This window comes from Vicia villosa, linkage group LG1, assembly GCF_029867415.1.
Source record: "Vicia villosa cultivar HV-30 ecotype Madison, WI linkage group LG1, Vvil1.0, whole genome shotgun sequence".
Lineage (NCBI taxonomy): Eukaryota > Viridiplantae > Streptophyta > Magnoliopsida > Fabales > Fabaceae > Vicia > Vicia villosa.
The window spans coordinates 185,671,991-185,685,377 of record NC_081180.1 but is presented as its reverse complement, the minus strand read 5'-3'; the positions used below and the strand labels follow the sequence as shown (position 1 = coordinate 185,685,377).

The 13,387-nt window shown below is 35.2% G+C and overlaps 1 protein-coding gene, 1 non-coding gene and 1 pseudogene across 2 annotated transcripts; 1 reads left to right on the top strand and 2 right to left on the bottom strand.

Moving 5' to 3' along the window:
• Positions 1-1,313: 1,313 nt before the first annotated feature.
• LOC131661098 (zinc finger BED domain-containing protein RICESLEEPER 2-like) lies at positions 1,314-2,686 on the bottom strand (annotated as a pseudogene).
• A 3,197-nt stretch (positions 2,687-5,883) lies between these two features.
• LOC131645294 (U6 spliceosomal RNA) lies at positions 5,884-5,986 on the top strand. The gene has a single exon (XR_009296925.1). It is a non-coding gene; the product is annotated as a U6 spliceosomal RNA (small nuclear RNA).
• A 3,238-nt stretch (positions 5,987-9,224) lies between these two features.
• On the bottom strand, positions 9,225-12,845 carry LOC131644733 (exocyst complex component EXO84B-like). The gene is made up of 7 exons (XM_058915307.1): positions 12,395-12,845; positions 12,197-12,294; positions 11,099-12,122; positions 10,475-10,975; positions 10,189-10,371; positions 9,888-10,012; positions 9,225-9,708 (listed from the first exon to the last, which is right to left on the bottom strand). Exons 1-7 carry the CDS (start codon positions 12,584-12,586, stop codon positions 9,237-9,239), a joined length of 2,595 nt encoding a protein of 864 aa, XP_058771290.1. The 5' UTR covers positions 12,587-12,845; the 3' UTR covers positions 9,225-9,236.
• Between the last annotated feature and the right edge of the window lie 542 nt (positions 12,846-13,387).

Below are 13,387 nucleotides of genomic sequence, written 5' to 3'. Positions count from 1 at the left end.
ATATTCAGGACTGTTTGAATAAACAGCTTATTTGCAGCTTATAACACAAGTGCTTATAAAAATAAGCACTTATGAATAAGTTTGTATAAGCCATTTTTATAGCAAAAACTAAAATAAATTTAAATGATTTTTATATGTGTTATAAGTTGTTCTCATAAGATATCTTGGAGAACTTATAAAAATAAGCTAAAAAAAAGCTTATAAGAAATGTGATAAGTTGTTTCGATGAAGTCAATCCTAGTATCTAATTACAACTTTCACACAAAAATCCATTGAACCATTTTTTAAACCAAAAACAACTAAAATTAAACTAGGGTGTTCCGAAACTCTTTTAATTTGCAAATTCTTCATCATCATCAAGATTAACCGACGTCGAAGATGTTATCTCTACAAAACAAAATAAAAAATTAGCAACAACCATATAAATTACGATGACAAACAAGTAAGATATCAATATAACCATAACCAATATATCTTCCAAAATTAGCACTTAAATATATTAGGATTTGAGAATAAACTACAAGTATTAATCATTTTCGAACTTCAATCTAAATCAAAGTTCTAAGTCAATGGCCTAACACAAAGGCTTCCACCAAACAACATATATTATAATCTACTACTTATAGACTCAAACCCACATATTAACTGCAAATCACAAATTTAAATTACAAAAAGCAAAAAATTCTCATTTTACATAAGTTCAAATAATCAATAGGAAAACATCACTACATGCATCAACATTTAAACAGATCAACAACCAAATAAATCATATACCCTTTCATAAAAAGCTACTTTTAAGGGTGTAAAAAGCTACGTGGCAGGAATATGATAAATAAGCAAACCAAAGAAGAAAGTGAGTGCAACAATATTTTGTCATTCATTCTGAGAAAGACTACTTTTAAGGGTGTAAATGTGTGTAGCTATAATATATTGTAACCAAAAATGTTCTGAAACTGACATAATTGATTTAAATTAGAGTACATCTCATAAACAAGTACACATTGTGTTAAAAGAAAAAGAGTGGTGAAAATTATAAATATAAAAAAGGTTAGAAAATTGATTTACCTTTGCTCTAATTGATGGATCTCATGAATGTCCTCCTCAAAAAATAAGGAGATGGATTTTCCTTTCAACCAATCTTGCGTGCAAACAAACGCTTCCACCATTTTAAGTGTTATACAAGTGCGAGAATCACTAACAACCCTTCCACCAGTGCTGAAAGCAGATTATGAAGCTACAATAGAGGCGGGAATAGCCAACACTTCTTGAGATATTCTTGCCAAAATAGGATATCTAGTTGAGTTGACTTTCCATCAACCTAAGATGTCAAACTCAACTGCTTTAACATATGGTACTTGTGTTTCTTGTAGATATGATTCAATTTTAGTCTTATGATCGGACTTATGCTCAGTTTCTTGACTACAGTGGAGGAAAATATTATCATTATCATCATCCTCATTCAATGGTGTGTCTAGTTGGCTAGATTGAGAATCATCAAAACCTCGATATTGAACATACAATTCTGAAAGAGAAGACTTCAATTTTTCTTTAAATCATTAACTTTTCCAGTGTCAGCATATAAAAGACCAATATAAAACTCCGCAATAGTCAATTTCACCCTTGGATCAAGAACAAAAGCAATCAATAGTAATATGTTTATTGTGTCAGGTTTTCCCTAATATTTGTTGAATTTACCTTTCATCTTATTCGTCGTGTTTTTGATGTGCTCGTTGTTACTCTTTAAATGCTTATTGACCCCTTTTCCAATGGTGAATACCTCTACCATATATGAAGCACTGGTGACATATAATGATCCAGATAAACCGTTTGTAGATTTATAAAACATCTCAAGCAAGGGAAGCACTGATGCAACATATGTCCAATCCTCTTTCTTAACTCCTTGGTTTGTTGTGTCCATTTCTTCGTGAAATGTCTTATCATGTGCATAGAGCAAGTCAAAAGCTTTTTGATACTGTAAGGCAGCCTTCAACATTGAATAGGTTAAATTCCATCTGGTTTCAACATCAAGGATAACAACTCCTTTGTATGTAACTTTTTCCTACACTGCACATTCCATAAATTTGGCTAGTCTACTTGGAGAAGACTTGACATATTTAACCACAAGACGGATTTTTTATGCAACTTTTATCCTTTTTCAATTTCGATTTTACGATTAAATTCAAGATATACGTGCAACAACGCATGTGGACAAATTCCCCATTCAAAACAAAATTACTCCAAAACCCCATCCTTATGTTGAGATACTTAATCATAGTGGTGTTTGCTGAAGCATTGTCAACCGTTATAGACAAGATTTGACTCAACCCCTAACTTCTTAAGTAATCATCAACATATTTCCCAATCAAGTGTCCCGAGTACCCTGTGATTTAACAAAAGTTGATTATTTTTTATGCATCTTCCATTCACTGTCCACAAAATGTACGGTTAAACTCACCAGATCTTGATAATTGGCGATGAGGAGTCTGGGGACACCCACATACCGTATTAAGGTTGCATTCCTAAAGGTGTTGGAAAAGCGCTTGCACTTCAGGGACTCAAGTGCCCAACTAATGATGGCCAACCTGAATGTTGATGGAGGCCACAGTCTTATGTGGATCGTTGCACTAATCAAACTTAGCCAACAATGACAACTTAAAGTTCTCTCGGATGCGCACCTCCCAGACATCGTCTGATAGTGGGTCGGGATTCCAATACTTCCATTTCATCCACCATATCTGTTTCCTACTAGCGTTGCTGAATATGAAGAACATTATCTTTCAAGGTTCGGTTATGGCGACGAATGTCGTCCATAGCAGCGAGCATCTCTAGTAAGAAACTTTCCTCGTTGTTATATTATTTGTTGGCCAGAGTAGTCGTATTCTTGTTCATCATGACGTGGGATGAGTGCAAAGACAATAATCTGGTTGAACATTGTGAGGGTGGCCGATGCCAGTTTTACCGGGGAACCACGGTGGACGCTAATTGTACTCTCAGTATCATTATACTGATGTATTTATAGTTCTAAGAGTATTAAACAAAGTATTCCAAGAATGTAGCAACCATTATAGGAATGAGTGGTTGATTCCTTGAAATCTAGGAAGTGAGGTTAAATCGTTCCAACACATTTCACGCACGACCGCATGCTATGAGCGGATACGTTAAAATTAAGGCGAAATATTAGAACAACGAGCGTTCGATCCGAGAGAGGGACACTCGAACTAATGAAAAATGCGACTTGAGAAAAAAAACCGAGGCTGCAAGGTGATTAATAGCTTTGTAAACATTTCATTCTCCACAAAACAAAATGGAAGCTCAGCACACACAAATTTTTTCACAAGTAGCGCTCGAAATTTCTCTTGATCAAATTTAGAATAGCTTGGCGAACAAACTACTTGCCCTTATGTAATGGTTTTTCTCTTTTTGGTTGCTAGGGTTGCTTGGGTTTTATCATGATCATAAGTAGTGCATCTACTTAGATGAGTCAGCATACCACTTGTTTCATTACTATACTTCCTTTTTGTAGCCCTTGTTGTAACTTTCATAGAGAGAAATAAGGAGTCGTGGCTTCATAGAGAATTATTCGGGAAGTCTCAGCTGACTGGAGATAATCTAGGGGAACTAGGCTTCGTGGACTTAAGCTTGAACGAACTGGCTTACGTGTAAAAACAGAATTCTGGAGAACAAAGTTGTGGCGGTGGCCACAACATGTGTGGCGAGGGCCACACTTACTTTTATACAAGGCGAGGGCCACAAAAGTAGTGGCGAGGGCCATAGTCTTCTGTATCGAAAATTTCTTATCTTTTCTGCCAGAATCCAATTTTTTCTCATTTCTTCGCCAATTCCTATTCTTTTCTCATGCATGCTTAGTGGAATGGAAATACCTGAAACACACTAGAAATACCAACATAATATAACACAAAGAACTAAAAACGGTAACATAAATCATGCAAGTAGAGTCGAATATGCGATGCAGTTTCGTGTTATCATGACACATATTGGTTCCTTTGCAAACTGTCTGCATCGAGAGTGTGCTTCTTTGCACCACGGGCCTTCTTCTCATCATTACTTTCCTCTCTCTTGATATAACATTATGCTCGTCTTACTACTTTAGCTAAGGACGTCACTATTCTTTGGGCGAAAGATTCGTTGAAGTGTCCTTCCCCGAGCCCGTTCTAAAATGTTGATATTAATATTTCCTTGTTTATATGTACTACCTGGATTGTTGCTTCGTTGAAGCGGGCGAGATACTCCCTCAATAACTCTGATGGGCCCTACCATATATTGAACAAATTGGTGGCAATCAGCTTCTGGTGCTTTCTTGCGCCGAATTAACGGACCAGCTTCTTCACCAGATCTTGATAACTGGCGATGGGGAGTCTGGGGATACCCACGTACCGTACTAAGGTTGCATTCCTAAAGGTGTCGGAAAAGCGCTTGCACTTCAGGGACTCAGGTGCCCAACTAATGATGGCCAACCTGAATGTTGATGGAGGCCACATGCTTATGTGGATCGTTGCACTAATCAAACTTAGCCAACAATGTCAACTTAAAGTTCTCTCGGATGCGCACCTCCCATATATCGTCTGATAGTGGGTCGGGAATCCAATACTTCCATTTCATCCACCATATCTGTTTCCTACTAGCGTTGCTGAATATGAAGAACATTATCTTTCAAGGTTCGGTTATGGCGACGAATGTCGTCCATAGCAGCGAGCATCTCTAGTAAGAAACTTTCCTCGTTGTTATATTATTTGTTGGCCAGAGTAGTCGTATTCTTGTTCATCATGACGTGGGATGAGTGCAAAGACAATAATCTGGTTGAACATTGTGAGGGTGGCCGATGCCAGTTTTACCGGGGAACCACGGTGGACGCTAATTGTACTCTCAGTATCATTATACTGATGTATTTATAGTTCTAAGAGTATTAAACAAAGTATTCCAAGAATGTAGCAACCATTGTAGGAATGAGTGGTTGATTCCTTGAAATCTAGGAAGTGAGGTTAAATCGTTCCAACACATTTCACGCACGACCGCATGCTATGAGCGGATACGTTAAAATTAAGGCGAAATATTAGAACAACGAGCGTTCGATCCGAGAGAGGGACACTCGAACTAATGAAAAATGCGACTTGAGAAGGGTGGAGGGCTTGGAGTGTGCTTTTCGCCCGCCCTAGAGACCTCTTTCATTTATACCACTAAAATTTATAATAATTTTTAATGAACATTTTATTTTAAAAGTGTTATTGATTTAGTATAAATTTTAAGAATAAGAAATATGAATATTTAAATGATAATTGCCATATATTTAGTGTATTGGTCTTCATAAATTGCATTTCTTTAATTTTTTATATTTTGTTTACTTACAGTTTTGTTTTGTTAGTATAGAATTAAAATTAAAGAGTGGAGAGTTGAAATGAATGTCACGAAATTAAATGTTTGTTGATTTAGATTTTAACCAATTAAAAAAAAGAGTTTAATTGCTATGCACTATCAATGTAAAAAGTTTTACACCATCACTGCATATGATCATTCAAGTATATACATTTAAAAAATAAATAAATTAAAGTCAAACATTACTATTTATTAACGACTGTGATTAATTGATTGTGTAAAACTTATTTACACTTTACACTTGAGTGCATTCTAATTAATTGTTAAAAAAAATGTTGATAGTTTAATAAGTAAAATAGAGATAGTTTATAAATAAAAATAAAAAAATAAAAGAGTGAGGAAGAAACAAAACTTTAATTTTTTATTGGTTTTTGGGTATAGTTAGTGATTGTGATGGCAATGCATTGCACTTGAGTTGTATCAGAAGTCCCACACCGGTTACATTTGCAAGTTCTTTAGTGTTTATATAACACACACAATCCACTTTTTATTGTCCCTTCGGGGACATCCGATAAAATTGGAACGATACAGAGAAGATTAGCATGGCCCCTGCGCAAGGATGACACGCACAAATCGAGAAATGGTCCAAATTTTTTTTGATTCTTCGTTTTCGTTTTACCTTCTTCCTTTCATGTGATGATTCTTTTCGCTGCAGGTATTGATTTGTCTATTCTGTGAATTTTTGTCACTCTTCAAGCTTGCTTATATGTGGAAGGTAACATTAGGTTTAGGGTTGATCAAATTCTGAAAACTTATGTATTTATTTGCTTAACATTAGGTTTAGGTTTAGGTTGGTTGCAAAGTTTGTTTGGAAGGTAATGTAATTATCCCAAATAATTGATAACTTTTTTTTGTGACTAGTCTTGTAATCATTAGGTATACTAAGGTTGTATGCACTGAAAACTTTACTCTCAGTAATTTATTTCGTGATCACTGCATTTCATTATACACTTTTGTGTTTTCCTTTCTCCATGTTTGTTTCTCTCACTAGTTACTTACTAGTGCTTCTGCATATCCTTTACCTGATTTAATAGCTGTAGCTTGTTTTTCTGCAGGTTCGAAAGCACATCATCATCTTCAAGTCCTCTCAGCTTTTAAAGCCAATAATCCTCAAACCTTGTGTTACTTTTCATCTATGCTTTGGCATGCCCAATATAAACCAGATTGATGCCACCATAATCCACACTCCAATGCTCTTTCAATCTTTCTTTCAGGTATTATTACTTCTTCTTTTTTATCGCAGATAACTAACTCCCTAAAAACTTTTGATTACCAAAAACTATGAACAACACAACAAGTCATTAACACAATATCTGAAATTGTTGCATTATTAGGTATAAGGTCGGTTGTAACCTACTCCAAACTTGACATATTTTTAAGACTGTGAGCAATGAATGTGGTTCGCCCATCTTGTAGCGTTCTTACACATAAGATTACAAGGGATGGAATTCATGGATGCAGATTGATAAATAACCCAATTGGCGGTGGCTTGAGCTGAAACGAAATTTGTGTATAGAATCAGAAATGTGATCATTGCCACTTCTATCTGCATTTCATTTGATTTCTTTGTACACCATATTTCACTGACTAGTAGTGTTTCTCCATATCCTGTACATGATTCAATAATTGAGTCAACATCTCTCCAAACCTCATCTAGCTCACTACCTATTCGCAATTAGAATACTGCAGCATCTTAAAAACTCTCTCGCCAAAGGCCTTTTATATCCTGCATCTTCTGATTATATATTTTCTGTTGTTGCAGATTTTAATTGGGCTACTGTCCCTACTTTTAGAAAGTCTTATACTGGCTACTGTACCTTTATTGGATCATATCTAATCTCCTTGAAACCATTGAAGTAATCTACACTCTCTAGATAAAGTTAAAGAAGCTCAAAACTTGTCAACTCGAATGGCTCCAATTTCTATTTGGAGATTTCCGCATTACTTTCGACAAACCTACCTCCAACTTCTGCGACACCAAATCACCAGTCTCCAAGCTTTATCTCTCAGACATCCACAGTCCAGCTTGTGGGGAAGTATTATCATTAGATAAAAGAGATTTAGCATGGTAATCAATTTGATTTCTGTTGGTGTGTTTTGGTTATCATTCTTCTTTTCTCCTTTGTAATGTTCTCTCCAGCTCTGTGCTTAATAACACCACTGAATATTTTATCACAAATTTGATTAGGAAGTGCTTGCGGCTTTATTTTGAGTCAAACTTAGTTTTAACTAAAACCAACTGATACATACATAAGCGTGATCTAAAGAAACTGAGGATGTGTTTGGTGAATCTGGTTCTTCATCAGAACAACCTGATTATTTCCAGCAGACTTTCAGTGGCCGTGGCCGGACGGATTTCACACTATTACAAGTGTGTTCATTGACAGAGGTTTTTTCATTGTGATATTCTTAATACATGTATAACATATGTCTCTAACTCTAAGCAGGCCATTATAGAAGATAGTTCTTCTTTAGTTTCCCTTGAAATGGGAAGTCTAGTCATTAGTTGACTCAATGGCCTCTTCATTGAGTATACTATCATACTTGAAAGAGCCCTTACTTAAATTATGAAACAGATGCATTAACATGGAGCAAGATAGATAGTCTTAGAATCAAGTTAGCTCAGTCACTATCACAACAGGTTTCTACTTTATAGATGGTGATATGATTGGATCATTGATGTTAGCCACTACTACAACTATTCAAAAGCTGTTGGAGATTAAGAAAACAAGTTTACATCCAAATTAGTCTATATCTAGGACATATGCGTTAACACACATCCACACCAGATTCTTGATTTTGTGGACACTATACAGAGAGGCTAACCAGGTAGCTAATAGTTTAGCAAAGCATGGCTTGGGTTTGGACTCTAGTCTCAAATATTTTTTAGTTTGTTCCTGATTCTGCTTGATAATACCTGTTTCTGCATGAATGGCAACTTCTGACTAATTCTCCTCCATGTCTATGTTATCCTTTGAAGATTTCATGTCATCTTTTTGATACCTCAGTGAAAGTTGTCCAATTCTCATCAAATAGGCGTTTCGTGTATATTCCACATGTTGGAAAGCACAACATCATAGCCAATCTTTTAATGTCAATAATCCTCAAAGCTGGTGTTCCTTTGGCTGTATATTCAGGTATTGCTTATTTTCACAGATAACTCCCTGAAGACTTTTGATTACTATGAAATATGAACACAAGAAGCGGTTGAGACAATATTACAGTTCAATGGATTCTTTATGCAAGTTTTATTTAACTTTGCAGCATGATGAAAGCCTCCTATTAATATTTTAGAAACTGACACAGAAAAAAGTTGGTGCTACATGTGGAAGAATCGGTAAACCTGAGTGTTTTGAAATCCTCTACTCTAAGCAATACTTAAACTGTTAGAGACACCCCATAATTCAGTATCAATAACTAAGCAGGGGTAAAGCTTTTCGGCAGCTATTTGAAGTCTAGGGATACCTTTATTTTGAGGTGCACAACACCATTAACACTGTCATTTAAGAGATTGTTGATGGAAATATATGTTTGTAAGTAAGATTATGATACTTTCAAATGCTGAAAATACAAGTCAAAGTTTTCTAACAATTATTTTGGCTTGTGTTAGACTAGTCCTTGTTCTGCCAGAGGTATTGAGTTGTGAGATTAGATGTGATGCACATATCTTTATTAGCACGAAGGCATAAAATATATCAAATAGGCTTTAAACCAAAGTGAAAAACTAGATTTAACTTTAAAAAGTAGCTGAAATCTAATATTATATATATATATATATATATATATATATATATATATATATATATATATATATATATATATATATACACAATTATAGGTCACTTCTATGATTTTGAATCAGTTTGATCAGAATTCTGTCCTACCACACCCAATGAAGGCATGAGAGTCAATTCATCATTTCCTGCATCTGTTATCTTTTCAACATCAGTATTCTCTAATTGCACATAGCTGATACTAAGTTGTCTCATATTTACTTTCTCTATATCAACACAATCTCTTTCTGCTAAGGATCCCTCCCTAGAACTAAATGTTGATGAATAATCTGTTTCTGCATCAATAGCAACTTCTGACTCATGCTCCTCCGACTCTACTTTATCCTCCAAAGAATTTTTATCATCTACCTCTGAAAAATTACACTCATATGTGGATTGCTTAATTTGGTCTTTGTGTTCATGCAACTCGTCTTTGATGGTATGTATAGGCTCTTTTGGGTGTAAACTTGTTTCCTCAGTCTCCAATAGATTTTGAATTGTTTTTGTAGCAATATCTATAGCCCAATCATCACTATCTGCATCTCTGAAATTAGTCATGTAGAATATGCTTTGAGATTATGATCAAACTGTTAACAGAACTAAGACTCATGATTTTAAAAACCAAACCGGACGGTTTAAGAACCAAGACTTGCCAGTTCGGTTCTTAAAACAATACTAAGAATAAAAAGAAATTCTGAAATTAGAAAGCGTATTATGCATTACTTGAAAGGGTCAAGTCCAGCTGAGTTAAAGGTTGATTTCATGACAGTTAGAAGGAGCAAAGGATCAGTGGAGAAGTATCCGCCATACATTCCAATTTCCACTAGGAATTGCACATCCAAAATAAACTGCTCAAGGAATAAAGATACAGAATCACTTTAGATAGATAAAATCATGAATATTTGCACCAAATCATTTAGCTATATGAATTTGATCACACATTGTGCAAATTAGTTGCAATGTTGCTTTTAATCTGTCATAATGAAGGCCAAAAGAATAGACAGACGTTCGGAAAATTAGAAACCTGTTTGGCCTCATTAGTTTGTAAGAGAACATGCTCTTCTGGTGTTTCATCGATCTCTTTGTTCTTCGAAACCAAAATAAACATACACACCATCACCTCCCTCAGTAATTCCATCAACCAATTCACTTCAAGCACATTTTCTTCTTCAAGTTTTTCAATTTTCCTCAGTTCTAGAAATAAAACCTGTCCATGACAGAGAAAATCAGAAGCATATATGGATGCAAAATCAGAAGCAACTATTTGCTCACAGGTATTTGCTCCATCTTTTTATTTGTGGAAACTATACCTGAAATATTGCAGAGGGCATTGGATTGTGGATTGTGTTAGCATCAAACTGGTCATTGTAGTGAATAGCTGAAAATATTTCATGGTTGCTGTAAGTAGACAGCATTCTGAGAATTAATTGCTGGCAGAACACATTTCTTAACTTAATGGAGCTCTCTTCGATAAATAACAGGAAATCATCAAGTTCTTGATGCCGATGAACACCTGAATGGTTCTTCACTACTTGTGGATCCATGTGGTTACTGCTTCTGCTGCTAAAGATACCTTTAACCATAGTAGAGAGAAACTGCACTAATGTTGACAAATTAGCCAATATAGAAACCTGTTGTGTCAGTGACTCAGCTAACTTGATTCTAGGACTATCTTGCTCCATTTCATTTGTTTCATAAGTAAGGGCGCTTTCAAGTATGATAATATACTCAGTGAAGAGGTTCTTGAGTCCACTAGTGACGAGATTTTCCATTTCAAGGGTAACTAATGGAGAAATATCCTCTGCAATCGCCTGATTAGAGACACTCAAATGTGTTATGTACTAATACTAGTATTGTGAACACGTGCAATGCACGAGGATACATTTTTCAAAAGAATTTATGTTAGTTACACAATATATGGTCATTGAACAAACCTGCAATAGTGTCTGAACCTTCCTGCCACTGGAAGTTAGCATGCAATAATCAGGTTGTTCTGTCGAAGATCCATCTCCACCAAACACTCGAGACACAATGTAATTCTCTAAAATCCAAGAATCATTTACTGAGAATATAGGAATCACTTTCTTAAAGTGGTTTATGTGTGTATTCAAAACCTCTTCCATGCAAGGGTAGAGATGCTCTACCAGGTATGGCAGCAGCACTAGTTTCTGGTTTTTACCGAGTAAAGAACAATACGAAAATGCAAATTTCGCAGCCTTTATGGCGGAGGACAATCCAACACTAGCTTCTGATGTGCATTTAACAAATTTATCAAAACAGTTAATAAATGACATTGTTTCTTCATATGACCATAACACAAGTTCTGAGGCATAAGGAGAAGTTTCTCCGCATAACATCTCAAAGCTCTTAGCCGCTTGTGAGATCATCGAAAACACAAACTTTGCTAGCTTTCTGATATATATCTCATTTAACAATGAAGTTGACCACTGCAGATTATTTGTTCCAGTTACAATACGCAGATGGTAATATTTAAGCAATAGATGAATAGCAAGTTGAGTATCACCAAGCCTGCAAAGTGTAGTTAGTGCACTTTTTAGTTCGGGCCCTTCTATTCTTTTATTCTCAACTATCTGTATCAACTCTTGTATAATCACGGACTTTTTCTCCGAAATCATCGTGTTATATAACTGTATCTCATCATAACTATTAGAGAGGGCTTCATCTTCATATACAGATTCTAGAACTTTAAGGGCTTCATCTACTTTGTTTTCTGACATAAGAATATCCAGCTTTTCTGAAACATCATTGATATGAGCTTCTAACTCGCTCGGCGGGGATGGTACAACAAAATCTAAAGATTCTTCCATGGTTAAGTTTATAGACAATATCTTAGGATATATGCGATCTTTAAGATCCTTGACCAACATTTGATGTGATAAAAAGTGGTTTTCTAGTTGCAGAAGCTCATTTTCCACTCCTGTCACTTCCTCTAGTATTCTACACATATGAGGGAGAAAATAATAAGCTAAATTTTGTAAAAATAGATTATAGAACTTAATAAATTACCTTACCTAAGGAATGATGAATAGTTAGCACATATATTTTTGTGTAAATCCAAATTTGCTGCTTCCTTGAGTTCTTGAAGTTCATCACACAAATGTTTGATGCCCTATCATATCATGAAGTCAAAACATATGATGAAACATGTTGCAGTGATGAATGTCATGAAAATATAAAATGAATTGAAGAGAGTGTGTGAATGGAAGTACCCTTCCAGTGATGGATTCAATATCAAGTTTTGCATTCTCGTCCGGCTGATTGGAGATGATAGAATTAGAGAGTGAGACGACGGAAACAACGTCGTCTGAGCTCGGCTCGGAAGAGTGTATCGAGTTTCGAGAGACCGGGAGTGAGTGGTCTCGGAAACGGAACTTGGTAGCAGAAGAAGATTCCATTTGCATATTGGTAATGAAGTGATGAAACAAATTTGTTCATTCATTAATATATAGTTTTTTTTATGATACTAGGTTGTTTTGGACATGGGAATTTCCGCTGAGGCTTAGTCGTTTATTCATCTAGAACAATGGTTGTGAAACCTGCTTCATTGATATGTTCGCCAATAAACTGTGTTTTTGTTTTTTGATTCCACAGAATCTGCTTCGGCCTCTACCACTGTTATTGTTCTTTGTTTTATTTTACGTTGCATTTTGTACTCTAGTCATGCGTCTGTCTCATTGTTTGTCTGCATGAGGATATATGGAATGTTTGATAAGTTAGTCCGAAGAAACTTCAGAAGATTTTCTGCTAGAGTAAATCAGCATTTTTGTCGTTTACCAACAAAATATCAACTTTTTTTCCTTGTAAATTTGTGGTGTTAGTTCGTAAATTAACTTATCCGTCCTAGATAGTTGTGAAAATTTTAAAGGGTTAATACCTATTTTTCCAGTCATATAAGACTCGTTTGAAAAATCTTCCTGTATAAAAAAAGGTTGCATGAATTTCCTCATATTAAATTTTGTAAAATTTTTATTTTCAAAACCAACCTTGACACTTGAAAGACTCTAACATTTTGAACCATGTAAATTATTATTTTAGTAAAACCAACATTGCCCGTCATATTGCAGAAGGTTTAAAATGACATAATCTTCAAGTTTATAGGGTTTAAAATGACCAAATCTTCAAATGGCAAGATTGGTTTTAAAAACAAATTTTTTATAAGGTTTAAAACGAGAAATTCTTCAAATGGTAAAGAAATTCATGCA

What these genes read in the sequence shown, in the direction of transcription:
- LOC131644733 (XM_058915307.1), bottom strand. Translation starts at nt 12,586, where the DNA reads ATGCAAATGGAATCTTCTTCTGCTACCAAGTTCCGTTTCCGAGACCAC. An exon ending in AACTATTCATCATTCCTTAG is followed by an intron (nt 12,123 to 12,196) that starts GTAAGGTAATTT and finishes TCATATGTGTAG; the next exon opens with AATACTAGAGGAAGTGACAG. An exon ending in AGGTTCAGACACTATTGCAG is followed by an intron (nt 10,976 to 11,098) that starts GTTTGTTCAATG and finishes GTCTCTAATCAG; the next exon opens with GCGATTGCAGAGGATATTTC.